The sequence below is a fragment of the Salvelinus fontinalis genome, chromosome 17 (genome assembly GCF_029448725.1).
Source record: "Salvelinus fontinalis isolate EN_2023a chromosome 17, ASM2944872v1, whole genome shotgun sequence".
In the NCBI taxonomy this organism is placed as follows: Eukaryota; Metazoa; Chordata; class Actinopteri; order Salmoniformes; family Salmonidae; genus Salvelinus; species Salvelinus fontinalis.
In genome coordinates this window covers 18,105,697-18,133,337 of record NC_074681.1, presented here as the reverse complement: position 1 = coordinate 18,133,337, position 27,641 = coordinate 18,105,697, and the positions used below count along the sequence as shown (strand labels likewise).

The 27,641-nt window shown below is 41.0% G+C and overlaps 2 protein-coding genes and 1 non-coding gene across 4 annotated transcripts in view; 1 reads left to right on the top strand and 2 right to left on the bottom strand.

The window, feature by feature from the left end:
- Window positions 1-13,979: 13,979 nt before the first annotated feature.
- Window positions 13,980-19,381, bottom strand: LOC129813885 (caspase-8-like). Of its 2 annotated transcripts, none has more exons than XM_055866480.1 (6): window positions 19,274-19,381; window positions 16,267-16,607; window positions 16,012-16,052; window positions 15,619-15,724; window positions 14,866-15,448; window positions 13,980-14,759 (listed from the first exon to the last, which is right to left on the bottom strand). In XM_055866480.1, the coding sequence occupies exons 2-6, from the start codon at window positions 16,598-16,600 to the stop codon at window positions 14,573-14,575; spliced, it is 1,251 nt and encodes a 416-aa protein (XP_055722455.1). In that variant the 5' UTR covers window positions 16,601-16,607; window positions 19,274-19,381; the 3' UTR covers window positions 13,980-14,572. The 2 variants fall into 2 exon arrangements, with proteins under 2 accessions (XP_055722455.1, XP_055722454.1); XM_055866479.1 differs by lacking the exon at window positions 19,274-19,381 and adding an exon at window positions 16,822-16,892.
- Window positions 19,382-19,453: 72 nt separating this feature from the next.
- On the top strand, window positions 19,454-19,525 carry trnae-cuc (transfer RNA glutamic acid (anticodon CUC)). Its single transcript has one exon. It is a non-coding gene; the product is annotated as a tRNA-Glu (tRNA).
- A 7,369-nt stretch (window positions 19,526-26,894) lies between these two features.
- mcm6 (minichromosome maintenance complex component 6) overlaps window positions 26,895-27,641 on the bottom strand; it is a 12,409-nt gene continuing 11,662 nt past the window's right edge. The window contains exon 18 of the mRNA XM_055866478.1: window positions 26,895-27,606. Coding sequence (XP_055722453.1) covers window positions 27,502-27,606 — 105 coding nt within the window. The 3' untranslated portion in view covers window positions 26,895-27,501. The remainder of the gene's footprint in view (window positions 27,607-27,641) is intronic.

Here is a 27,641-nt window from a genome sequence, read left to right as displayed (position 1 = left end):
TAGTCAAGCTATTTCATCAACACATAAGATGGTAAGACCACAGACAAGTCTGGAAAATCTGGATAGATGGGATCTGTTGAATGAAGAGGTGACATACTGTAGCAAGCCATGACATCAGTCTGTTCAGGAAAGACTGGGCCCTATACTGATCCAGTCAGATATAACTTCTTGAGGCTGAGCGTGTGCTCATCATGGACTAAGGAGAGTTGATTCAAATAAACTCTTGTGGGTGCGAGCATAAGTGTCTCTCTAACTGTTTTCATTTGATCAGTTAGTCTCTTTCAGTCCAGCAGAGGCAGTGCATACACACACACATGCTGCAGACACACATTCACTCAGTTTCTCAAGCTCACACAACTTCTCAGTTCAGTTGGTATCAGTCCAGTCTGTTGTTGCGGTAGCGACTGCCCTCGTACTCTCCCTCGTTGGATCTGTTCATCCGTTGATGAGTCCTCAGCTGCTTCAGGCGGTTCTCATCCACCTCTCTCTTCGTCAGGATGAACCCTATTATACCTGTAAGGGGACCTATCATCCTGCAGAGAGAAAGAGGGGGAAGTGAGAGAGAATGGGAACTTACCAAGGTTATTCAACTGAATACAATATCAAATTTTCAGCCGTTTCTTTACAACCGAAATCTGAATATTAACCATGTTAGAGAACAGACCCACTGGGCACAGTCTACAATTCAAGTTTTATTCCACGTTGGTTCAACATAGTTTCATTGAAATGATGTAGAGACAATGTTGATTCAACCAGTGTGCACAGAGGGGAGGGTCTCACCAGGTATATGCGATATTTGTCATGGGGTTCTTGGACTTTTTCGTGTGGGATGTACTCTGGTCGCTCATCCTCTTCCTGTCGCTTTCTTCTGATCTTTCTGCATGTCAGTCACTTTCTGCTGATCAGCGGTTCTCTGCTGTTCTGTTTTGGTGCTGATCAGTGGCCAGTAGAGTTGGGTGAGACACCAGAGAGGAACACACCTCAGCGACAGAGCCTGTAACTTGACTGGGCACTGCTGTGTCCATAGTGACTGGCCTGGGATCTGACACAAACCTGAAACAGTGAGAGTATATGTCAGGTTAAAGCAATTACTAGCCACCATATTGTTTTCACCTGACCTGTGTTTTCAGACTTGTGTACCAGATGAAGAGCAGACAAGGAGAGGAACACCCATTAAATAAGTGCCCCAAAAACTGCTCTCACCCTCTGTTTATGTGTTGTATTGAAATAAAGACGGTTCAAATCAAATGTTATTTGTTACATGCGCCGAATACAACAGGTGTAGACCTTACAGTGAAATGCTTACTTGTACCAGTTCAGAGTAAACATACAGTACCTTTCACAATCACAGAACTCACAACCTTCCTACAGGGCGCCACCATCCTTGCTGTGTAAAAGTGGTCGGTTTGGGTATGTGCAAGGCTCTTCATGCTTTCTACAGCCCTCTGCTACTAACTAGCGGACAATTGACAGCCAGTATCAGTTTTGGGTAGCTTTATCAGAGGAAGACGATGCAAAGCCTGGTAATATTTGACTGTTGTGATCTATACCTCAATGGTCGTGACATTTGTGTGAATGTATTGACTAGGTTTGCCTAATAAAGTTGTCTATTCTTTCAGTGGTGTCTCATCTATTGACTACATGGTTTCAGTAGTAGAAAATGCGGACAAAACGGTAAGATTTGTCTGCTTTTTAAAGTTTTCGAAGTTCTTGCCCATGACAACAGTTAAAAGCTGTATTACTGTTGAATAAGAAGTTGATTATCCTCATCATGCTGTATAGACCGAGGTAAAATTAGTTTTATTTTAGATATTCAGTGGACATTCGATTTTCTCGCATAAAGCTATTGAACCAAGCATGCCATGACTATAAAGATGGCATATTCTGAATCAGTGGTAGATGGAGAACAATCCATACTTTCTTTTGTATTTAAAAAAATATATATTTAAAATGTCAATCTTCAGTAGCTCTTGCAATGAGTCACGTAGAGTAGGCCAGAAGGCTAAACTGGAAAACTTAACCTCTATCAAAATAAAAAGATGGGGGAGCCGCAAAACTTCTTCTGTGCAAGGGTGTTATTTACAAAGTGATTCCGGGAAGGAAAAAAAAACAGTACTGCCATCAACCATCTACCTTATGGGACAGCTAAAAACAATGCTGCCCCATCCACAGCTCTATCCAAAATGCCTTTCCATGAACTGACAGAGGCTCCTTTGTAGGGCTAGCCCCTCCCCTCAGAACAATTAACACTAATTAATTAAGCAATTACCTATACAAACCTACATTTTCCATTTAACTAAACATACTAAACTATATACATTGCAACACGTTTATTAAACAATATCACTACTTAATAAGGGCTGTCTTTCTTGTAGGTTTACCCTGGCATGACATTTTGATGACTGTGTAAATCTCTTTAGGACAAGGTGACTTTTGTCAATATATTTGCATGTATTTACCCCCCAAAAATGAAATGGTAGTTAGCTGCTATTGTGGCAATCATAAAGAACTACAAATGCCATGATGATCTAGACGAAACTGCCAAATTCGATGAACAATTCACAATTCTGTGAACTTTTTTCAATTGACACAATACCTGTTAGCAAATGTGTCAGTCAGCTAGAGATGACATGCAGGAACTTACAGTGATTTGTAGTTTTGCATGGTCTGCTTTGATGCTAATTCGAATTTTCGAATTTGAGAGTAAATAAAGACGAATATATTAATAAAAGTCACCTTGTCCGAGAGAGATTTACATGGTTATCAAAACATCACACCATGGTAAGCCTATACGAAACACAACCCGCATGGATTCTAAAATCCCCTATGGGAAAAATGAATGGTGGGAAAACTATTGGAACCATCACCACTGTGTGACTATGCTGAGAACAGTCCAAAATGTACACATCAAAGCATTAACATCTGATGTTCTTTTTCTACATAATGAGAAGAAAGGAAGCCACTTTATATTGAGATTAAATTATTGATTGTTGAGCTAAATCAAAAGGGAACACGCCTCAAAGGGTGTACTTACTTAGCTGACACCCTTGAGTTGAGTAATGAGGGAAGTGCAGGTAGACTGCCCCTAAGTGCTGACCTAAGGTCAATTTTATAGTGGTTGATGTTGGAACTGGGTGTGTTGAGCTAATTCTATAACTGAGTTTAGGGGCATCTCTAGACTCATTTTGAGATGTATGTCTGAAACCTATGGCGCCAACTTGCTGTCCAGACAGTAACGATTACAATCATTACAGTCCACTGAGATCACTAATTAGAATGTGGTTACCATGGAATGTTTGGTGCTAGCTTGGAGGACAGTTTGCCAAAGTCTATAGGAGCATGCTAATGAGAAAAATATGGACACATCTATATTGATTTTCATATCAAATAAAATATTTTATTGCCACGTGTGTAATTGAATCTGTGTGCAAATCAAAACAGTTCAAATCACATTTGATAAGATTATAAATATCCAGGAGGACGCAACTGTTTTTTATATACAGAACATACACATCATGTGGGGCATATTTTAACTGGGACATTCTATACATAGAAATAGAACATAATGGTATATCTATAATTCTACTATGGACTTTTAAAGAGATAGTCAAGCTATTTCATCAACACATAAGATGGTAAGACCACAGACAAGTCTGGAAAATCTGGATAGATGGGATCTGTTGAATGAAGAGGTGACATACTGTAGCAAGCCATGACATCAGTCTGTTCAGGAAAGACTGGGCCCTATACTGATCCAGTCAGATATAACTTCTTGAGGCTGAGCGTGTGCTCATCATGGACTAAGGAGAGTTGATTCAAATAAACTCTTGTGGGTGCGAGCATAAGTGTCTCTCAAACTAACTGTTTTCATTTGATCAGTTAGTCTCTTTCAGTCCAGCAGAGGCAGTGCATACACACACACATGCTGCAGACACACATTCACTCAGTTTCTCAAGCTCACACAACTTCTCAGTTCAGTTGGTATCAGTCCAGTCTGTTGTTGCGGTAGCGACTGCCCTCGTACTCTCCCTCGTTGGATCTGTTCATCCGTTGATGAGTCCTCAGCTGCTTCAGGCGGTTCTCATCCACCTCTCTCTTCGTCAGGATGAACCCTATTATACCTGTAAGGGGACCTATCATCCTGCAGAGAGAAAGAGGGGGAAGTGAGAGAGAATGGGAACTTACCAAGGTTATTCAACTGAATACAATATCAAATGTTCAGCCGTTTCTTTACAACCGAAATCTGAATATTAACCATGTTAGAGAACAGACCCACTGGGCACAGTCTACAATTCAAGTTTTATTCCACGTTGGTTCAACATAGTTTCATTGAAATGATGTAGAGACAATGTTGATTCAACCAGTGTGCACAGAGGGGAGGGTCTCACCAGGTATATGCGATATTTGTCATGGGGTTCTTGGACTTTTTCGTGTGGGATGTACTCTGGTCGCTCATCCTCTTCCTGTCGCTTTCTTCTGATCTTTCTGCATGTCAGTCACTTTCTGCTGATCAGCGGTTCTCTGCTGTTCTGTTTTGGTGCTGATCAGTGGCCAGTAGAGTTGGGTGAGACACCAGAGAGGAACACACCTCAGCGACAGAGCCTGTAACTTGACTGGGCACTGCTGTGTCCATAGTGACTGGCCTGGGATCTGACACAAACCTGAAACAGTGAGAGTATATGTCAGGTCAAAGCAATTACTAGCCACCATATTGTTTTCACCTGACCTGTGTTTTCAGACTTGTGTACCAGATGAAGAGCAGACAAGGAGAGGAACACCCATTAAATAAGTGCCCCAAAAACTGCTCTCACCCTCTGTTTATGTGTTGTATTGAAATAAAGACGGTTCAAATCAAATGTTATTTGTTACATGCGCCGAATACAACAGGTGTAGACCTTACAGTGAAATGCTTACTTGTACCAGTTCAGAGTAAACATACAGTACCTTTCACAATCACAGAACTCACAACCTTCCTACAGGGCGCCACCATCCTTGCTGTGTAAAAGTGGTCGGTTTGGGTATGTGCAAGGCTCTTCATGCTTTCTACAGCCCTCTGCTACTAACTAGCGGACAATTGACAGCCAGTATCAGTTTTGGGTAGCTTTATCAGAGGAAGACGATGCAAAGCCTGGTAATATTTGACTGTTGTGATCTATACCTCAATGGTCGTGACATTTGTGTGAATGTATTGACTAGGTTTGCCTAATAAAGTTGTCTATTCTTTCAGTGGTGTCTCATCTATTGACTACATGGTTTCAGTAGTAGAAAATGCGGACAAAACGGTAAGATTTGTCTGCTTTTTAAAGTTTTCGAAGTTCTTGCCCATGACAACAGTTAAAAGCTGTATTACTGTTGAATAAGAAGTTGATTATCCTCATCATGCTGTATAGACCGAGGTAAAATTTGTTTTATTTTAGATATTCAGTGGACATTCGATTTTCTCGCATAAAGCTATTGAACCAAGCATGCCATGACTATAAAGATGGCATATTCTGAATCAGTGGTAGATGGAGAACAATCCATACTTTCTTTTGTATTTAAAAAAATATATATTTAAAATGTCAATCTTCAGTAGCTCTTGCAATGAGTCACGTAGAGTAGGCCAGAAGGCTAAACTGGAAAACTTAACCTCTATCAAAATAAAAAGATGGGGGAGCCGCAAAACTTCTTCTGTGCAAGGGTGTTATTTACAAAGTGATTCCGGGAAGGAAAAAAAAACAGTACTGCCATCAACCATCTACCTTATGGGACAGCTAAAAACAATGCTGCCCCATCCACAGCTCTATCCAAAATGCCTTTCCATGAACTGACAGAGGCTCCTTTGTAGGGCTAGCCCCTCCCCTCAGAACAATTAACACTAATTAATTAAGCAATTACCTATACAAACCTACATTTTCCATTTAACTAAACATACTAAACTATATACATTGCAACACGTTTATTAAACAATATCACTACTTAATAAGGGCTGTCTTTCTTGTAGGTTTACCCTGGCATGACATTTTGATGACTGTGTAAATCTCTTTAGGACAAGGTGACTTTTGTCAATATATTTGCATGTATTTACCCCCCAAAAATGAAATGGTAGTTAGCTGCTATTGTGGCAATCATAAAGAACTACAAATGCCATGATGATCTAGACGAAACTGCCAAATTCGATGAACAATTCACAATTCTGTGAACTTTTTTCAATTGACACAATACCTGTTAGCAAATGTGTCAGTCAGCTAGAGATGACATGCAGGAACTTACAGTGATTTGTAGTTTTGCATGGTCTGCTTTGATGCTAATTCGAATTTTCGAATTTGAGAGTAAATAAAGACGAATATATTAATAAAAGTCACCTTGTCCGAGAGAGATTTACATGGTTATCAAAACATCACACCATGGTAAGCCTATACGAAACACAACCCGCATGGATTCTAAAATCCCCTATGGGAAAAATGAATGGTGGGAAAACTATTGGAACCATCACCACTGTGTGACTATGCTGAGAACAGTCCAAAATGTACACATCAAAGCATTAACATCTGATGTTCTTTTTCTACATAATGAGAAGAAAGGAAGCCACTTTATATTGAGATTAAATTATTGATTGTTGAGCTAAATCAAAAGGGAACACGCCTCAAAGGGTGTACTTACTTAGCTGACACCCTTGAGTTGAGTAATGAGGGAAGTGCAGGTAGACTGCCCCTAAGTGCTGACCTAAGGTCAATTTTATAGTGGTTGATGTTGGAACTGGGTGTGTTGAGCTAATTCTATAACTGAGTTTAGGGGCATCTCTAGACTCATTTTGAGATGTATGTCTGAAACCTATGGCGCCAACTTGCTGTCCAGACAGTAACGATTACAATCATTACAGTCCACTGAGATCACTAATTAGAATGTGGTTACCATGGAATGTTTGGTGCTAGCTTGGAGGACAGTTTGCCAAAGTCTATAGGAGCATGCTAATGAGAAAAATATGGACACATCTATATTGATTTTCATATCAAATAAAATATTTTATTGCCACGTGTGTAATTGAATCTGTGTGCAAATCAAAACAGTTCAAATCACATTTGATAAGATTATAAATATCCAGGAGGACGCAACTGTTTTTTATATACAGAACATACACATCATGTGGGGCATATTTTAACTGGGACATTCTATACATAGAAATAGAACATAATGGTATATCTATAATTCTACTATGGACTTTTAAAGAGATAGTCAAGCTATTTCATCAACACATAAGATGGTAAGACCACAGACAAGTCTGGAAAATCTGGATAGATGGGATCTGTTGAATGAAGAGGTGACATACTGTAGCAAGCCATGACATCAGTCTGTTCAGGAAAGACTGGGCCCTATACTGATCCAGTCAGATATAACTTCTTGAGGCTGAGCGTGTGCTCATCATGGACTAAGGAGAGTTGATTCAAATAAACTCTTGTGGGTGCGAGCATAAGTGTCTCTCAAACTAACTGTTTTCATTTGATCAGTTAGTCTCTTTCAGTCCAGCAGAGGCAGTGCATACACACACACATGCTGCAGACACACATTCACTCAGTTTCTCAAGCTCACACAACTTCTCAGTTCAGTTGGTATCAGTCCAGTCTGTTGTTGCGGTAGCGACTGCCCTCGTACTCTCCCTCGTTGGATCTGTTCATCCGTTGATGAGTCCTCAGCTGCTTCAGGCGGTTCTCATCCACCTCTCTCTTCGTCAGGATGAACCCTATTATACCTGTAAGGGGACCTATCATCCTGCAGAGAGAAAGAGGGGGAAGTGAGAGAGAATGGGAACTTACCAAGGTTATTCAACTGAATACAATATCAAATGTTCAGCCGTTTCTTTACAACCGAAATCTGAATATTAACCATGTTAGAGAACAGACCCACTGGGCACAGTCTACAATTCAAGTTTTATTCCACGTTGGTTCAACATAGTTTCATTGAAATGATGTAGAGACAATGTTGATTCAACCAGTGTGCACAGAGGGGAGGGTCTCACCAGGTATATGCGATATTTGTCATGGGGTTCTTGGACTTTTTCGTGTGGGATGTACTCTGGTCGCTCATCCTCTTCCTGTCGCTTTCTTCTGATCTTTCTGCATGTCAGTCACTTTCTGCTGATCAGCGGTTCTCTGCTGTTCTGTTTTGGTGCTGATCAGTGGCCAGTAGAGTTGGGTGAGACACCAGAGAGGAACACACCTCAGCGACAGAGCCTGTAACTTGACTGGGCACTGCTGTGTCCATAGTGACTGGCCTGGGATCTGACACAAACCTGAAACAGTGAGAGTATATGTCAGGTCAAAGCAATTACTAGCCACCATATTGTTTTCACCTGACCTGTGTTTTCAGACTTGTGTACCAGATGAAGAGCAGACAAGGAGAGGAACACCCATTAAATAAGTGCCCCAAAAACTGCTCTCACCCTCTGTTTATGTGTTGTATTGAAATAAAGACGGTTCAAATCAAATGTTATTTGTTACATGCGCCGAATACAACAGGTGTAGACCTTACAGTGAAATGCTTACTTGTACCAGTTCAGAGTAAACATACAGTACCTTTCACAATCACAGAACTCACAACCTTCCTACAGGGCGCCACCATCCTTGCTGTGTAAAAGTGGTCGGTTTGGGTATGTGCAAGGCTCTTCATGCTTTCTACAGCCCTCTGCTACTAACTAGCGGACAATTGACAGCCAGTATCAGTTTTGGGTAGCTTTATCAGAGGAAGACGATGCAAAGCCTGGTAATATTTGACTGTTGTGATCTATACCTCAATGGTCGTGACATTTGTGTGAATGTATTGACTAGGTTTGCCTAATAAAGTTGTCTATTCTTTCAGTGGTGTCTCATCTATTGACTACATGGTTTCAGTAGTAGAAAATGCGGACAAAACGGTAAGATTTGTCTGCTTTTTAAAGTTTTCGAAGTTCTTGCCCATGACAACAGTTAAAAGCTGTATTACTGTTGAATAAGAAGTTGATTATCCTCATCATGCTGTATAGACCGAGGTAAAATTTGTTTTATTTTAGATATTCAGTGGACATTCGATTTTCTCGCATAAAGCTATTGAACCAAGCATGCCATGACTATAAAGATGGCATATTCTGAATCAGTGGTAGATGGAGAACAATCCATACTTTCTTTTGTATTTAAAAAAATATATATTTAAAATGTCAATCTTCAGTAGCTCTTGCAATGAGTCACGTAGAGTAGGCCAGAAGGCTAAACTGGAAAACTTAACCTCTATCAAAATAAAAAGATGGGGGAGCCGCAAAACTTCTTCTGTGCAAGGGTGTTATTTACAAAGTGATTCCGGGAAGGAAAAAAAAAACAGTACTGCCATCAACCATCTACCTTATGGGACAGCTAAAAACAATGCTGCCCCATCCACAGCTCTATCCAAAATGCCTTTCCATGAACTGACAGAGGCTCCTTTGTAGGGCTAGCCCCTCCCCTCAGAACAATTAACACTAATTAATTAAGCAATTACCTATACAAACCTACATTTTCCATTTAACTAAACATACTAAACTATATACATTGCAACACGTTTATTAAACAATATCACTACTTAATAAGGGCTGTCTTTCTTGTAGGTTTACCCTGGCATGACATTTTGATGACTGTGTAAATCTCTTTAGGACAAGGTGACTTTTGTCAATATATTTGCATGTATTTACCCCCCAAAAATGAAATGGTAGTTAGCTGCTATTGTGGCAATCATAAAGAACTACAAATGCCATGATGATCTAGACGAAACTGCCAAATTCGATGAACAATTCACAATTCTGTGAACTTTTTTCAATTGACACAATACCTGTTAGCAAATGTGTCAGTCAGCTAGAGATGACATGCAGGAACTTACAGTGATTTGTAGTTTTGCATGGTCTGCTTTGATGCTAATTCGAATTTTCGAATTTGAGAGTAAATAAAGACGAATATATTAATAAAAGTCACCTTGTCCGAGAGAGATTTACATGGTTATCAAAACATCACACCATGGTAAGCCTATACGAAACACAACCCGCATGGATTCTAAAATCCCCTATGGGAAAAATGAATGGTGGGAAAACTATTGGAACCATCACCACTGTGTGACTATGCTGAGAACAGTCCAAAATGTACACATCAAAGCATTAACATCTGATGTTCTTTTTCTACATAATGAGAAGAAAGGAAGCCACTTTATATTGAGATTAAATTATTGATTGTTGAGCTAAATCAAAAGGGAACACGCCTCAAAGGGTGTACTTACTTAGCTGACACCCTTGAGTTGAGTAATGAGGGAAGTGCAGGTAGACTGCCCCTAAGTGCTGACCTAAGGTCAATTTTATAGTGGTTGATGTTGGAACTGGGTGTGTTGAGCTAATTCTATAACTGAGTTTAGGGGCATCTCTAGACTCATTTTGAGATGTATGTCTGAAACCTATGGCGCCAACTTGCTGTCCAGACAGTAACGATTACAATCATTACAGTCCACTGAGATCACTAATTAGAATGTGGTTACCATGGAATGTTTGGTGCTAGCTTGGAGGACAGTTTGCCAAAGTCTATAGGAGCATGCTAATGAGAAAAATATGGACACATCTATATTGATTTTCATATCAAATAAAATATTTTATTGCCACGTGTGTAATTGAATCTGTGTGCAAATCAAAACAGTTCAAATCACATTTGATAAGATTATAAATATCCAGGAGGACGCAACTGTTTTTTATATACAGAACATACACATCATGTGGGGCATATTTTAACTGGGACATTCTATACATAGAAATAGAACATAATGGTATATCTATAATTCTACTATGGACTTTTAAAGAGATAGTCAAGCTATTTCATCAACACATAAGATGGTAAGACCACAGACAAGTCTGGAAAATCTGGATAGATGGGATCTGTTGAATGAAGAGGTGACATACTGTAGCAAGCCATGACATCAGTCTGTTCAGGAAAGACTGGGCCCTATACTGATCCAGTCAGATATAACTTCTTGAGGCTGAGCGTGTGCTCATCATGGACTAAGGAGAGTTGATTCAAATAAACTCTTGTGGGTGCGAGCATAAGTGTCTCTCAAACTAACTGTTTTCATTTGATCAGTTAGTCTCTTTCAGTCCAGCAGAGACAGTGCATACACACACACATGCTGCAGACACACATTCACTCAGTTTCTCAAGCTCACACAACTTCTCAGTTCAGTTGGTATCAGTCCAGTCTGTTGTTGCGGTAGCGACTGCCCTCGTACTCTCCCTCGTTGGATCTGTTCATCCGTTGATGAGTCCTCAGCTGCTTCAGGCGGTTCTCATCCACCTCTCTCTTCGTCAGGATGAACCCTATTATACCTGTAAGGGGACCTATCATCCTGCAGAGAGAAAGAGGGGGAAGTGAGAGAGAATGGGAACTTACCAAGGTTATTCAACTGAATACAATATCAAATTTTCAGCCGTTTCTTTACAACCGAAATCTGAATATTAACCATGTTAGAGAACAGACCCACTGGGCACAGTCTACAATTCAAGTTTTATTCCACGTTGGTTCAACATAGTTTCATTGAAATGATGTAGAGACAATGTTGATTCAACCAGTGTGCACAGAGGGGAGGGTCTCACCAGGTATATGCGATATTTGTCATGGGGTTCTTGGACTTTTTCGTGTGGGATGTACTCTGGTCGCTCATCCTCTTCCTGTCGCTTTCTTCTGATCTTTCTGCATGTCAGTCACTTTCTGCTGATCAGCGGTTCTCTGCTGTTCTGTTTTGGTGCTGATCAGTGGCCAGTAGAGTTGGGTGAGACACCAGAGAGGAACACACCTCAGCGACAGAGCCTGTAACTTGACTGGGCACTGCTGTGTCCATAGTGACTGGCCTGGGATCTGACACAAACCTGAAACAGTGAGAGTATATGTCAGGTCAAAGCAATTACTAGCCACCATATTGTTTTCACCTGACCTGTGTTTTCAGACTTGTGTACCAGATGAAGAGCAGACAAGGAGAGGAACACCCATTAAATAAGTGCCCCAAAAACTGCTCTCACCCTCTGTTTATGTGTTGTATTGAAATAAAGACGGTTCAAATCAAATGTTATTTGTTACATGCGCCGAATACAACAGGTGTAGACCTTACAGTGAAATGCTTACTTGTACCAGTTCAGAGTAAACATACAGTACCTTTCACAATCACAGAACTCACAACCTTCCTACAGGGCGCCACCATCCTTGCTGTGTAAAAGTGGTCGGTTTGGGTATGTGCAAGGCTCTTCATGCTTTCTACAGCCCTCTGCTACTAACTAGCGGACAATTGACAGCCAGTATCAGTTTTGGGTAGCTTTATCAGAGGAAGAAGATGCAAAGCCTGGTAATATTTGACTGTTGTGATCTATACCTCAATGGTCGTGACATTTGTGTGAATGTATTGACTAGGTTTGCCTAATAAAGTTGTCTATTCTTTCAGTGGTGTCTCATCTATTGACTACATGGTTTCAGTAGTAGAAAATGCGGACAAAATGGTAAGATTTGTCTGCTTTTTAAAGTTTTCGAAGTTCTTGCCCATGACAACAGTTAAAAGCTGTATTACTGTTGAATAAGAAGTTGATTATCCTCATCATGCTGTATAGACCGAGGTAAAATTTGTTTTATTTTAGATATTCAGTGGACATTCGATTTTCTCGCATAAAGCTATTGAACCAAGCATGCCATGACTATAAAGATGGCATATTCTGAATCAGTGGTAGATGGAGAACAATCCATACTTTCTTTTGTATTTAAAAAAATATATATTTAAAATGTCAATCTTCAGTAGCTCTTGCAATGAGTCACGTAGAGTAGGCCAGAAGGCTAAACTGGAAAACTTAACCTCTATCAAAATAAAAAGATGGGGGAGCCGCAAAACTTCTTCTGTGCAAGGGTGTTATTTACAAAGTGATTCCGGGAAGGAAAAAAAAAACAGTACTGCCATCAACCATCTACCTTATGGGACAGCTAAAAACAATGCTGCCCCATCCACAGCTCTATCCAAAATGCCTTTCCATGAACTGACAGAGGCTCCTTTGTAGGGCTAGCCCCTCCCCTCAGAACAATTAACACTAATTAATTAAGCAATTACCTATACAAACCTACATTTTCCATTTAACTAAACATACTAAACTATATACATTGCAACACGTTTATTAAACAATATCACAACATAACATTTACAAAATTACATCACTACTGACAGTGTCTTTCAATGTTCCCATTTACATTAATGAGCCATTTGGGACAGGCACTACAAAGTCAGCCCATTCCCTTAGCGCGGGTCCTTATCCAGCATACCCGGAAGCTACAGAGATGGAGAGAGAGAGGAACAGAACAAACAAACGCGCTAATCCATAACATCATAAGTAAAATACATATTGCTTATATTAAATATGAACATTGACATAAGTGTGGAATGTATGTACTAAGATAGAGAATCTGATAACGGAGCAGGGAGGAGTGATGAATATGTGCGTGCGTTAAAGTACCAAATGCTGCCCGCGGCCAGTGACGGACTTCTACGTCACACAATGACAATGACTATGAAAATGAAATATTCTGATTCTTGATATGATGGACAAAATTCCACATCTTTGCTGGGGTTTAAATTGAATTGTTTATAAAAAAAATAACTTTTTTTTTCTTAAGTAAACTGTCACTGAGACCCTACCACTGCTTCCTGTACCTTGGCACATCTCCCATCAGAGTGTGTTGTAACCTTGGTTGGAATGTCTGTTTTCCTAAAAGATGTTTCAAGTTCATGAGATGAATGTATTTTTCCATTAAATGGTAACAATTGAGGAATGTTTACTTTGTCTGTGTAACAGCACTATTATAAATGTGTGTTTTACCACCGCTGGTTCTGGAGATCTGGTCTGTAAAATGGATGTCTATTTTTCTATTAGCCATGTTTCACATTTTATATTCAACAGGATGTCACTTGAGTGTGAGGTAAAAACACTTCAGCAATCAAACTGTTTATAAAATATTTATTTTGAAGTATAACATATTTTAAGATGCCAGGAAAGGCATGTAAGAAAACATGATTGTATAAAAATTCCCAAATAAAGAAAGTAGATGAAATCACATAAAAAAATATTTAAAGTAAAGCTGAAACAGTGTGCCAAGATATCAATAACCAGTTGTTCTTGCTATGAAACTTTACATAGAATGCTGATTCTGAGTATCTTCACATATCAAATTAATAGTTTGGTTAAAAGGTCAATGTAGTCTCACCTAGTTCACTTGGTTGAGCTGCAGCAGTGCCACAGGACTTTTGGTATATACGCTGGTGGAATTCTGTATCATTAATATAAAATGTATATTTGTCCAAGTCCTGTAAAATTTAACAACATTAAATACATGTAGCAGTCAGGCAAATAAAGACACCCGCAGTGATGGTGGCTCCTCTCCCACCATGTAAAAGTAATAAAATAAGAATGCCACCACAGGAACGTTGGTAGTGTCATGATTATGGCCTATTCAACCTTTCATATCAAAACTGAACTTGAAAAAGCATCTGGACGGTTGATGATGAAGGGTACCATGGTAACATCAAGAGATCATCAGGAAGAATGCGTGGCCTCAGCAGGAAAGATGAGTGTCTTGGTCAGGGTGTTTCTGGAATCTGGTGATTGCTTAACATTCTCATAGCCAATACGTTTCCCATCTTTATCCTTAACAGGAAGTTTGCCGTCCATCTTGCTCACTTCAGCATTGACCAGGGTGATGATCGCATGGATGTCTTTCCCTCTGTAGAGAACAGGAGACAAACACACACACCATAATATAAGTCAACACAACCGTTCCATAGAGACGATATGAATAAGATCTGCAGTGAATTTCAAGCTGATGTTACCCGGTGCAGCCTTTTCCCAGCTGGCCACACAGAGACTGGATGAACCAGGACCCCGTGTTCACGTTCCTGATAGAGACATACTGCTCTACGTTGGCCATGAAAACCAGGTAGTCGGAGTATAGTGGAAGTGTGTAGTCTTGGACTTGGCCGTCGTCTGTGTCCAGTTCCCTGTCCGTCCCTTCAACTTTAGGCTTCTTGTTCACCGGCACACCCCCCTGCACGTCTTTCCCTCGACAGGCTTGGATGAAGAACAGTTTGGGCTTTTCAACAAGGATGCTACAGTTTGTGCCGTTGAAAGGTGAGAGGATATCAATGGTGGGGACGACTGTTCCATCTGTGCCACAGACGCCCTCCTTTTCTCCGTGACTCAGAATGCAGCAGACGAAGGCGTCACTATGTTTCGGAAGATCCTTTAGATCAGTGAACTGACCGCTGACCCACTCCTTCACACCGCACTGTTGCAGGTCAGATAACTGCTTCAGCTCAGAGAAGACCTTCAGCACAATGGGAATCTCCACTGCAGTCTTGTCCTTGCACATCACCACCCTGAACTTCATCCGACTGAATATGTTGGCCAGATCCTCTGTAGGAGAAGACAAGACACTTAACAACCAGGCCTCTCACTTCTCTCTATTCTCATTCTATCACATCACATCATGATAATCAACTGAATCAGCAAAATGGCAAGCAGGTCAGATGCTGTAATAGAGAAATGAGACTTGAGATGTTTTTGAGGATAAAACGTTGACATACCAACATCCTTGTTTGATCCTGTTCTTTCACGCAGTTTATCAAATATCTCGTTGTTGATGATCAAACAGAGACCACGAGGTACACTGGTCATCTCATACAGACTGACCTGGAAACAGAGGAAACCAGGGGTCATTTACACACAAAGATATTTCACATCAAACTGACAGTGTAAAAAAATATATATTTTCTCCTAGTATTATGTTTGGCTTGAATGACTTCATTGGAAAGGAAAGTTGAAGGAGAGTTGTGCTGCAATGAGAAGACAGGTTAAGTTTTGTGTCTGTATTATTGTATATTGTTGACTTGTGTATTTGCTCTGAACTATATGATCAGTTGTCAGGTGTAATATATGTAGTTAATAAACACTTTAAATGTAGATAGAGGGGTTTTCACCTCATCGCCACCTGTGACCACTGTTTCCAGGTCAGAATTATCTACAAAACACAGAAAACACAGTTAGATACCTGATACCAGCTATCTAATACAGTAGAACAGTAGCACTGGTGTCAGTTGACTGATCTGTAAATTAGTCTTGTCATGCAGTGACATGCACTTGTCATCATATGTACTGTCTGGTGGTTGTGTCAGTAAACAATGACAGAGTCGTGGTGCAAAGCTAGTAGTACTAGTAGTCAGTGTGTGTGGTACCTGTACAGGGAATTGGGATTGTTGGGGCTGGGTTGAAGGTGTGGTCACTGGGTTCTGTGTGGTTGTTGAATATTTCCTCCAGTCTAGGGTAGTTTTTTATAATATGTGGTTTCTGCAGCAGGTTCACGAGTTCACAGCATTTTGCGTCTCCTTTATTCATCACTTTATCCAGCAGGTTGATGACAGTCTTCTCATCGGACTGATTGGGGATGTTTAGGTTGTTGTAGTCACGATTAGTCACTATTTCCTCCTGCTGCACATGTTGAAGGATGTAGCTGGATTCCGCAGACAGGATCTCCGTTAACAAAGTCTTCTTCTCTCTCAGCATCTGCATGATGGACCTTAGAGAGAGAAAGAGAAAAAGGAGAGTGTGTTCATTATATAAAACATATAATGCCACAGATGCATGTCGATGGCCAAGCCAAATTATGCTGATGTGACCTGAGTCATCCTCATAACTGAATTAACAAAACCTGCCATGTTCCTAAGAAGTTTTTCGATATTTCAAGAATGGGTTAAGTTCAAAATGCAATGACTGATGCAAGTTATGCTAACCTATTTGTGGATGATTGAATTACCATTCTCCTAGCTGCAGGATATTATTGTGGCAGCTCAATCACCGATTTTTGTTTTCAGAATCCCCCTGCAAAGACATGCTAAGCTTTTGGAATATTAGCAAGGTGTCCTCAAAATGTTGTACACTGAGTGCATATTTAGAATTTGTGAATTATTTTGATGTGATATGAATGTCAAGGGCTTTATGTTTCCAGAACCAGAACCGTAATGCATTTGAGAATCGATTCCCATTTAGATGGAGTATTTGGTTGTTTTGGCTGCTAGAGCCAGTCTACCTCTGAAAATAACATAAGGTTCTCGGACGGTAAGCTCCTTAAGAGTACATCTGGGGCAAGTAGCTGTGGAGCTAACTACAGGCACTGAACACAACTTTTTTTTTGCAAAAATAAGAATCAAATCTGGGTTAAGTGGGCAAGAATTTCCTTTTCGGCATCAGACCTGCCTAATTCTCACATGAAACATATTTTTTGTGTTCAATCGTCAGTAAATGTTACCATCTGTTAACATCTGACTCCAGAGTGATCTGTTGTAGTCTACGACATTTATTTTATTTCAACCTTTATTTTAACCAGGTAACGTTAGGCCAGTTGAGAACAAGTTCTCATTTACAACTGCGACCTGGCCAAGATAAAGCAAAGCATTGTGACACAAACAACAACACAGAGTTACACATGTAATAAACAAACATACAGTCAATAATACAATAGAAAAAAGTCTATATACAGTGTTTGCAAATGAGGTAGGATAAGGGAGGTAAGGCAATAAATAGGCCATAGTGTCGAAATAATTACAATATAGCAATTAAACACTGGAGTGATACATGTGCAGAAGATGAGTGTGCAAGTAGAGATACTGGGGTGCAAAGTAGCAAAATAAATAACAGTATGGGGATGAGGTAGTTGGATGGGCTATTTACAGATGGGCTCTGTACAGCTGGTGCTTAAAGCTAGTGAGGGAGATATGAGTCTCCAGCTTCAGTGATTTTTGCAGTCGTTCCAGTCATTGGCAGCAGAGAACTGGAAGGAAAGGCTGCTGGAATTGGCTTTGGGGGTGACCAGTGAAATATACCTACTGGGGCGCGTGCTACGGGTGGGTGCTGCTATGAGGTGGGGCTTTACCTAGCAAAGACTTAGAGATGACCTGGACCTGGAGACAGTAGTTTTGGCGACGAATATAAAGCGAGGGCCAGCCAACGAGAGCATACAGGTCGCAGTGGTGGGTAGTATATGGGGCTTTGGTGACAAACCGGATGGCACTGTGATAGACTGCATCCAATTTGCTGAGTAGAGTGTTGGAGGCTATTTTGTAAATGACATCGCCGAAATCAAGGATCGGTAGGATAGTCAGTTTTATGAGGATATGTTTGGCAGCATGAGTGAAGGATGCTTTGTTGCAAAATAGGAAGCCGATTCTTGATTTAATTTTGGATTGGAGATGCTTAATGTGAATCTGGAAGGAGAGTTTAACCAGACACCTAGGTATTTGTAGTTGTCCACATATTCTAAGTCAGAACCGTCCAGAGTAGTGATGCTGGACGGGCGGGCAGGTGTGGGCAGCGATCGGTTGAAGAGCATGCATTTAGTTTTACTTGCATTTAAGAGCAGTTGGAGGCCACGGAAGGAGAGTTGTATGGCATTGAAGCTCGTCTGGAGGTTAGTTAACACAGTGTCCAAAAAGGGCCATAAGTATACAGAATGTTGACATCTCAGATTTAGATTTGATAATTTATCACGAAGTAGTTTGGATGTAGGAAACTACTTTTTCAACTTTTTTCTTATGGGTAGCTTTACTGTAGCGTCACTTCTTCCAATGTGAAGTAGTTGGTAGCTTGGTAAACTACATTTTCACAGTAGCTTCCCGTCTTCTATAATGCAACGTGTGAGCATCTGTAGCAGCACAGAGTTTCTAAACCCAGAGGCGCAACATCGCGAGACTTCCGGGAACGATTGCGAAACAGAAAAAACAGAACAGGCCAGGGTTTGGGGTTTGAGAAGTCAATGGGAGAAGTGAAACGTTCTTCCTTAGTTGTTAATTTTCTCGAACTCTAAAGGCGCAACCTAGATTCGAGACAATATCTTAAGTAGTGGAACATATCATTACTCCAACCTCGTGAAAGTGACAAACTGACACGCTTTCATGTTCGTCAAAAACATCTTTATATCGAAGGAGTGTCTTTGAGTTGACGGCATGCACATGCGCAGTACAACGTGTACAACGCATGAGCTTAGCGAACCTACAAGTGTGATCGGGGATTTCTATTGGAGAAGCAGTTTTAGCTTGATACTCTACTGTCTTTGGTAGCAGGCTAGCTCGCTAGCTAGCTACCGAATGCTACTTTAGATTCAACTAGCAGTGAGCATGTTTTGCCAAAGTGGTCATCGTGATATCTTGACACTAAATGACGAGTTGATAGCATAGCAAAATTACTTACCGGTACGACTAAAAACTGATTCGCTCGCCAAGTTGATGAAATAATTCAGTGGTCGCTATGCGTTCCACTCTTCCCTCGCAAATGTGAAGTTTTACTTTCATTTAGCTATTGCCCAATCGGAGTAGATTCAAAGGAGTCGCCACACGACCAATAACTTCACTTTTCGAGAAGGAATTGGTTTCCCTGGTGGTCTAGTGGTTAGGATTCGGCGCTCTCACCGCCGCGGCCCGGGTTCGATTCCCGGTCAGGGAACTTCTTTTTTAACCACTGCAAATTCAATCTAAAGTAGAGTTTTTGCCTGCTTGGAAGTATAAAAACTGAGTGAACAACTTTTGGTTCCAAGTCATTTTCAGTGTTTTTCATAACCAAACCAAGTATATTGTATACCTATAATACTACTTGGGGCTCCCGAGTGTTGCAGGGGTCTAAGACACTGCTAGAGGCATCACCACAGACCCTGGTTAAATTCCAGGCTGTATCACAACCAGCAGTGATTGGAAGTCTCATATGGTGGTGCCCAGTGCTGTCTGGGGTAGGCTGTCATTGTAAATCATAATTTGCTCTTAACTGACTTGAATTAGAAACAAGTATTGTTCATATCTGACTGAATTCCCCTTTAATGCTTATGGCTGCAATCCCGTTAACGGGATGATATGACAACAACCAGTGAAAGTGCAGGGCGCCAAATTCAAACAACAGAAATCTCATAATTACAATTCCTCAAACATACATGTATTTTATACAATTTTAAAAGTAATCTTGTTGTTAATCCCACCAAAGTGTCCGGTTTCAAATAGGCTTTACAGCGAAAGCACCACAAACGATTATATTAGGTCACCGCAAAATCACAGAAAAACACAGTCATTTTTCCAGCCAAAGACAGGAGTCACAAAAAGCAGAAATAGAGATAAAATTAATCACTAACCTTTGATGATCTTCATTAGATGACACTCATGGGACTTCATGTTACACAATACATATATGTTTTGTTCGATAAAGCTCATATTTATATCCAATAACCTCCGTTTACATTGGCGCCATGTTCAGAAATGCCTCCAAAATATCCAGAGAAATTGCAGAGAGCCACGTCAAATAACATAAATACTCATCATAAACTTTGATGAAAGATACATGTATTACATAGAATTAAAGATACACTTGTTCTTAATGCAACCGCTGTGTCAGATTTCAAAAAGCTTTACGGCAAAAACACAATATTAAATAATCTGAGAACAGCGTTCAGCCACAAAAGGAAGCCATACAGTTACCCGCCAAATTGTGCAGTCAACAAAACTCATAAAAAGCATTATAAATCTTCACTTACCTTCGCTGATCTTCGTCGGAATGCACTCCCAGGACTCCCACTTCCACAAAAAAATGTTTGTTTTGTTTGGTAATGTTCATCATTTATGTCCAAATAGCTATTTTTGTTAGCGTGTTTGGTAAACAAATCCACAGTCAGGAAGCGCGTTTACTAAAAGCAGACGAAATGTCCAAAAGTTCCGTTACAGTAGAAACATGTCAAACGATGTATTGAATCAATCTTTGGAATGATTTTAACATAAATCTTGAATAAAGTTCCAACCGGAGGATACCATTGACTTCAGATGTGCGATGGAACAGACCTCCCTCTCATGTGAACTCGCATGGTCAGAGCATGGTCAGGTCATGGTAGACCTGACTAATTCCTGTCTCCTTCGGCCCCACTTCACAGTAGAGGCATCAGACAAGGTTCTACAGACTGTTGACATCTAGTGGAAGCCGTAGGAAGTGCAAACAGATCCATATCCCACTGTGTATTCAATAGGGGCTGGGTTGAAAATTGACCAACCTCAGATTTCCCACTTCCTGTTTGGATTTCTTCTTAGGTTTGTGCCTGCCATATGAGTTCTGTTATACTCACAGACATCATTCAAACAGTTTTAGAAACTTCAGAGTGTTTTCTATCCAATACGAATAATAATATGCATATATTAGCAACTGGGACTGAGGAGCAGGCAGTTTACTATGGGCACCTCTGGGCACCTTTCATCCAAGCTACTCAATACTGCCCCTGCAGCCATAAGAGGTTTTAAGGTCCTTTTGCATCCTTGTTCATCCCTTCCTGGAATTAGCCACATGTCACTGACCTGACATGGTTGGATAGCTGAAAGCAAAGGGCTCGATTCCAGGCCAATGCCAGATGGGCTGGTCCATTTTTAGCCCAGTTTTACATGGGAGTTTTGCACAAATTCATCATGATCTGGATAATAATGGGGGCCTCAAGGAAAAAAATGGGCCAGTGTGTTAGAAATGCCAGGGATGATTTCTGGTACTTGTCCGTCCCTGGTTGTAGATGTGTTTGATCAGGGCCTGCTGAGTGGCTGTTGTAGTTTGCCGTCTGTCATCCTTCCAGTCAACTTTGGTTTCAGAAGTGGGGGGGACATAACTTGGCAGGGGGTCTCCTATTTTTGGGGGGCATCTAAAGCACGTTTCCTGAGAGACTGAAAAACAGCTTCTATCTCAAGGCCATCAGACTGTTAAATAGCCATCACTAGCACATTAGAGGCTGCTGCCCTATACATAGACTTGAAATCACTGGCCACTTTAATAATTGGAATACTAGTCACTTTAATAATGTTTACATATCTTGCATTACTAATTTCATATGTATAAGGGCAAGACCCAGATGCAGACACGGGAGGCAGATGGTTTGAGTCTTGATATTTATTAAACAATCCAAAAGGGGTAGGCAAGAGAATGGTTGTGGACAGGAAAAAGGTCAAAACCAGTTCAGAGTCCAGGAGGTACAGAGTGGCAGGCAGGCTCGAGGTCAGGGCAGGCAGAATGGTCAGGCAGGCGGGTACGGAGGCCAGAAAACAGGCAAGGGTCAAAAACCGGGAGGACTATTAAAGAGAATAGAAGCAGGAGTACGGGAAAAACGCTGGTTGACTTGAAAAACATACAAGACGAACTGGCACAGAGAGACAGGAAACACAAGGATATATACACCAGGGATAATAAGCAACACCTGGAGGGGTGGAGACAATCACAAGACAGGTGAAACAGATCAGGGTGTGACAATATGTATATACTGTATTCTGTCCTATTCTACTTTATCTTAGTCTCATCCAAATATTTATATATTCTTAATTCCATTTCCTTTACTTTAGATTGTATGTTTTGTTAGATTTTACTTGTTAGATATTACTGCGCTGTTGGAGCTAGAAACACAAGCATTTCGCTACACCCGCCATAACATCTGCTAAACAAGTGTATGTGACAAATAGGTTTGGAAAACAAAAGTTGAATGAAAACACAAACACACCTACACATTAGCACACAGAAACAGTACATCCTCCATATAATTCATACCATAGGTCTAATAGTACTGTAGAGCTCTTTTTTACTTGCACACAATATAGCTGGTTCACCCCATGCTGCTCCTAGGGTTCCACGGCCCTGTAGCACCCCAACCCAACACACCCCACTCAGCTTTAGGATCTTATTGAAACATTAATTATTGGTTTCAAGTGTTAGGCCAAGGCCAGAGTGACAACAATTCAGCAGACCTCCAGGGCCAGGACTGAGAAGCCTAGCAGCAAGGGCTTGCCTAAATGGGTATCTCCCCTGACGTAGGCATGCTTTCAATACAGACACCTTTTGTCGTACAGTTTTCCATATAAGGCATCCAGACCTTATGAAAGTTGCACAGTATACCCTTAATCAAATCGAGTGATACTGTACATAACTTGACATTTCTTCCATAGATTGTGGGAGGATAACCAACCTTCCAATTAATGCAATTCAAGCAAACAAAAGCAGGGAGAAGGTTGAATCTGTAGACATGCTGAGATAAAATAACATACTATACTATTTGCAGAATAATACAATTTCTGAGTGCATGGTATTCAGTTTCACTGGCATATTGTACTTTCTATAGATGGTCTTAAACTGCAGTACTTTTACAGTATGCCTGATATTATATGAACATGACTGGGCATTCTAACATATCTGTATCCATTCATCATCATTAATTAATAGTGTCATCACATTTGTTTTACATGTTTTGTGTCATCGGGAAAAGCCTCTATCGACCCTTGATAACGTTTGGAAATCAACTTTAGAGGTTCTTAGACTGCCTTAAAATAGTTTACATCTTTGAAGTTTCTTGTTTGGCCAATGTTGGCTGCACAGAGAGAAAAAAGTGTTGTATTGGCAAAAGTTAACTTCTGCACTGTCACAGACTAGTCTTCCCTGACTGCCTGAACCTAGTGAGACCCCTGTCACCATATGATCTTGCTCAGATGAGGCATGACAAAGAATTACCATGGTGTACATTAATATATTATATTAGCAATGAATACCATCAATGGTTCAATAATTGAAATGACCATTATTCCCAATACAGACTGTAAGCTACCCATCAACTCAAGATGGAACTTTGTAGCCATTCACTGATTGTTATAATATACTGCAAAAATCATCTGAGGTCTGTAGACTGGTCTTCCCTGGCTGTCTGACCCTGCAGGGACACCTGTCACCATCTGATCCTGCTAAGACATGATGAGCATGTCCCATTGGGGCGACTGCATGTAGGCAATCTGTCCCGTGGAAGGGACAGGGAGCCTGCCAGGCCTGGTGGCCGGACAAGGATGCCCTAAAAAGGTTGATTGTTTTGCGTAGGGACATTCTGAACCATCCCCCTCGGCCCGTGGGCCTGGATGTGATGGGAACTCTATCTGAGAACTGAACTTGGGGAACAGTGGTGTTGACCTGCCACAAACAGTCTGGTGGGATCGATCTGTCCATTCAGGATATTTCCCTTCACCCTCTCAGACACCTTTGCATTGTTCAACAAGAGGGCTCTCTGGCCGACGGTTGCTTGCGCCATGACCCTCCCAGAAGTCTCGGCGGTACACTTGAAGGTCCGGGTGGTATGGTCGGCAAGATAGACTTAGCTCCATAAACTTCTCCCAGTTGACAGTGCCACCGTTCGCCAGGGAGTTGCACAGCTCCTTAGCCTGCACCGCCATGTAGACTGAGAGGAGGGAAACGGCGTTTACAGAGCGCACTGCCTGAGCTGCAGACCGGTAGATCCTCTCACACTCAGACGCAGTGTCATTGGGATGAGCGAACTTGGGGTCAAAGGAAGATGAGCTCAAAGCCTTCGGTTCGAGATGCTCAGCCAGGACAGGTTCCACGGGAGGTGGGCTGAGCCATCCCAATGACTCCATGCTGTGCATATCCAAGTGAGGGTAGCCAATCACAGGAGAAGGTGACTTGAATGGCTCCACCCAGGAGGACTCCAACAATGCCAGACAGTCTGGGAAGGCTTATACAAGCTGTCGACGGATGTAGAATTACTCTGAGAGGAGATTCCATCCATCCTAGTATTCTTGGGCTATACAACATCTCTCTGGTGTAACGGACGCAGTCCCTACACTTTGCATTGGAGCAAAAACACTATTTTGTGTGATGATGTAGGCTAGTCTTTATAGTTGCTGCCATATCATAGGCATTAGCCAGAGTTCCTGAAAAAGAACGCTTGGCCTGCTACTTTGTTTGCATAGTCTGAACATGTCGACCATAAAAAATTGGCATTACATTTTTTTTTAACTTAACCTATGTTTAATAACTAGGCAAGTTAGTTTAGAACACATTTATATTTACAATGATGGCCTACCGGGGAACAGTGGGAACTGCCTTGCTCAGGGGCAGAACGACAGATTTTTACCTTGTTAGCTCGGGGATTCGATCCAGCAACCTTTCGGTATTCAGTGTACAACATGAAGTTTCCCCTCCATGTCAAGGAGGAGGAAGTGGCAGAGAAGCTACGTAGGCAGCGGAATGGGTAGCAGCTAGATAAAAAATAATCCTACACATGCGCAGAAATCTCTGTATCATTAGCCATGGCAAGTCGTTTTCCAGTAAATCTAGAAACGCAGCTACTCCAAACTAAGAAATGTGTGGCCCTCTGTTGAATTCTGACGTCCTAATGTGCCTCGTAATGTTGCCCATCCCTGATGTACTGTAGGTGTCCATGACCATATAAACTCATCGGGTCTGAGGGAGTCTGCTGAAGTGGTCATTTCTCTATTAGTGTTATATCTATGTGTGTGTGTGCGTCTGGGTTTCTCTCCCTCACAGGTTTGCTATTGTGCTATGTCCAGTGTTCACACTGCTCTGGGTCTGTGCTGTGGCACTGCATGCCCTTGGGAGCCCAGAGAGAGGTGAGTGATGAATGTGTGTTGTATGTGTATCTTCCTTCCTTTCATGTGTTTACCATATTTTATAGAAAATATTTTTGCATCTTCAAAGTGGTACATGTTGTGTATATCAAATGATACAACCCCCCCAAAAATCTATTTTAATTTCAGGTTGTAAGGCAACAAAATAGGAAAAATGCCACTTTCGCAAGCCACTGTAACTGCTGGGACAGTTACTATGAGGTGGGACGAGACCCAAAGCCCTGATACACACACCCACCAGACCTAGAACCAGAGCCACTATTGCATCAAGCTGCTTCTTCTACCAGATACAGATCAACAACCAGGTAATACTATACCAGAGATAGTTTTACTGTCTTGTGTGTGTTTAGCGGTGGCCCCGTTTGTTAAGAGGCTGTGTGTATATGTGTATTGTGACTTTAAGGGGGAAGTGACATACAATGAGAACAACACAGACCCCACACATTCATATGATGTGAAGATGAGGGTGAGGAAGATTAGTGATTGTAGAGGACCTCAACACTGGAGCAGCTGGAGAAACACCATAATTGAGTCAGCAGCAATGGCGGTCGGTGCCGTTTAAGATGAGGACAAATTATTTTTTAATTAGTACGGCCTTAGTTCTATTACAGCATATTGGATGACTGTCATTCATATTCCATTCACCCAGCTCAATGTAACATGGATAGGTTTAGGCTACTACATGATACTCATATTGTGAATCACCCAATCAGCTGAACTCGCTTTGGGAATACCCATGATCCTCCTGTCTCTGCTGCTGCTGATCTGACTCCAGAGGTATTCTGTTGGGTTTAGTTGAGAGGGAGAGAAATGAAGATAGAGATGGAGAGAAACAGAGAACGGGAGAGCAGAAAGAAACACAAATACATTTACAAAAGACAGAAACAGATTAAGAAACCAAAATAAACAAGACAATGTATTAATGGAATAACCATTAATGGAATAATCAAATCAAACTGTATTTGTCACATGCGCTTACTTGTGAAATGCTTACTTACAAGCCCTTAGCCAACAATGCAGTTCAATAAAGAGTTAAGTGCTGATGTGCTTGGTTTTAGTCTCTGACCACAGACAACACACATTTTCTCTGTGAAACTGAACTTCCGTTAAACGAGTGGCGGAAAACACCTTTCATGCTTAGAAAACAGAAAGGGGAAAAACACAAATGCCTGGGTGACTGCACAGTAACTAGCAAGAACAAAATAACAGATGGCTAGTTTGGCTATATTCATTCATGTCAATCATATTAACTCCAACCAGGTGTAAATGGGATCTCGTTCCACTCAGGTTAATAACTTCACTATTTTAGTTAAATGTTTACTGTAGATTCTCAAGGACCCCTTACTTCTTGTTTTAGTGTGTGTAAACATCAGTTGAGAAACAGACAGGTGTGTGTGAATCACATGGAGAAGACAGTCCTTTATTAAATGACTAGACCAGCGCAGGTTAAACACAGTACAGCCATTCACACAGCAGCTATGATTCAGAGACATATCTATCAAGGTCAGAGAAAAAAACAACGACCACAGGGAGGGCATTAACAGCATCAAACATTTGATTATTCTTCTCTTTGTTTTTCTCACTTATTCGTATTTTTTATATAAAACATATGCATCAAAGGTAGACTTACATTTGTGTGTATTTTGTTGTATGCATACATTTAACATGGGAAGTACAGTCAGAGGATTAACATTAAGTTAACTGAGGACACGCACAAACTTCAACAGCCATAAGCCAGCAAATGCTCTGGAGAAATCAGGGCAACATATTTACATTACTCACCTGGCTACAATAATACAAATAAACATTTTTAAACAGGCTAGAGTTGTGAAAAAGTCTACAAAGCAGGAATGAAATGAAACCTTACCACAAGTTTAAAATGTCATTACACAGATCAATGTTCAATACAAACAGCTTCAAGAGTCTTGAATTGGAGTCTGACATAAACCCATGGAAAGAGGAGGGAGTTAGAGGGGAGGAAGGAGGGATGATATGAGTCTAGTCCTCCAGAGTGTAGTTGGGGTTAACGACCAGAACTTCTTCCTGTGTCTCTGTCTCTGACCCTTTCAGCCCTCCCTGAGACAGCTCAATCAGGATATGATCCTAGAGATGGAGAGAGAGAGTTAGTCAGGTTTGTA

Coding starts and splice junctions, on each gene's coding strand:
- LOC129813885 (XM_055866479.1), bottom strand. CDS start 16,847: ATGGTAATTCAATCATCCACAAATAG. Junction 16,608..16,821: donor ATTCAATCATCCACAAATAG/GTTAGCATAACT, acceptor TCTCTCTCTAAG/GTCCATCATGCAGATGCTGA. Junction 15,449..15,618: donor AGGATCAAACAAGGATGTTG/GTATGTCAACGT, acceptor CTTCTCCTACAG/AGGATCTGGCCAACATATTC.